The 1,590-nt window shown below is 27.0% G+C and overlaps 1 protein-coding gene across 1 annotated transcript in view; it reads right to left on the reverse strand.

The window, feature by feature from the left end:
- Positions 1–233: 233 nt before the first annotated feature.
- Positions 234–1,590, reverse strand: part of LOC112211432 (zinc finger protein 26) — a 68,026-nt gene continuing 66,669 nt past the window's right edge. The window contains exon 11 of the mRNA XM_067044708.1: positions 234–367. Coding sequence (XP_066900809.1) covers positions 303–367 — 65 coding nt within the window. The 3' untranslated portion in view covers positions 234–302. The remainder of the gene's footprint in view (positions 368–1,590) is intronic.

Below are 1,590 nucleotides of genomic sequence, written 5' to 3' on the forward strand. Positions count from 1 at the left end.
AATCATACAATTTGCAAAGGTTGATGAAACCATTTAAAATTTGTTAGTCAGTTTCAAAATAATAATTTAACTAATTAGTAATGTTTAAGGAAGTAAGAACTGATTAACAGAAAAAACATTAATTTCTTAGAATGTGCCAACAGACAACTTGAATAGAATAAAAAAAAAAAAATTATCACTTTAATTTATTAAAATGATTTTGGTTGAATATGACTTGATTTCTGAAAAATCAGTTAAGAATCTGCTACCATGTTGAGACAACAAAATTAAAGCTTTACCAAAACTAATTAACATTAAAAAATTTAGCGGAGGGGATACTTACTGTCAAATCCAGTTGCGTCTGCCATCTCTTCTTTTATAATCAAACCTGAAATTAGAAAATAGGCATGATAAACATTTAGGGGAAAGACATCACTATAATGTACATAAGCTTTTGTCACTAGAAAAACTATATAAAACAGTCAAAGGTTGGTTATTTATAAAAGATGATTACACATATTAAAATAAATTACAAACATCAAAAAAGAAGTTAAAAGTTTAATAAAGTAATTAGATTTTAATGTACCATCAAACTTCCTACATAATATTAAACTAGAACTCATCATTTTAATATTGCTCAGCTAAATGCTGTATCTTACTAAGTGAAAAAGTCACAAGTTACTTAATTTCGAAATAAATTGCAAGGACTAAATATTGTACATTAAAATTAAGTAAACTATTGAATTTACTGTTTTAGGACATATTTAAAATAGATTTTTTGATCACAGTGATGTGCATATATGAAAATAACTTTATGGAAGATATTGTAATCTTTCTGAGAGCACAAAATTCTAGTACAATATATTCTTACAGTTTAAATCAAAAGCATTCTTTATCCTACCAAATTTCAACGTTGGTCTTTTACAAAAAACTTAAACAAAGAAATTGAAACACGTGGTTCTTACCCGTTTCATCCATTGTTATCCCACAAGTATGGTTCCTTAACCGGTCAGTTAGATGCCTGATCAACAACTTACAGAGCAAACAATGACTCGTTCATGAACGAGTAAGTTAACTAGAACGATGTAGTGGGAATCTTGGAAGTAGGTGTATAATGGGTTGAGTAATCAACAATTAAAGAAAAACAATAATAGAAGAAATAATATTGGATTATGGCAAATATTGAATAAAAAAATTATAATAATCTAATTAAATTCATTTACATAGATATATACTAATATATATATATATATATAAAAAGTGGTAGAAATGCGTGGTTAGCCAGTTGTAAATAAGGCTTAGTAAACTCTAAGACTAAAATGTAACCAGAACATCAAAATAAATAGATATCTGGATGGACCTGTTTTGATTGCTGATAAATTAGTTCGAGTGCCACTGCCGTATTGTAACTATAAACTAAAGCTTTACCGAAACTAATAAACATTAAACAATTCGAAGAAAGAATATTTACTAGCAAATCATGGGTAAAAAAATGATGTAAATATTTTACAAACTAAACAAAAATGACATCAATCTATTACTTTCAATTGTATAAATTATACATGAATGGAATATGGTCCAGGTGCGGTCAAAAACTCAAATAGTAAATGA

This window comes from Halyomorpha halys, unplaced genomic scaffold, assembly GCF_000696795.3.
Source record: "Halyomorpha halys isolate HHAL.00 unplaced genomic scaffold, Hhal_1.1 Scaffold395.1, whole genome shotgun sequence".
Lineage (NCBI taxonomy): Eukaryota > Metazoa > Arthropoda > Insecta > Hemiptera > Pentatomidae > Halyomorpha > Halyomorpha halys.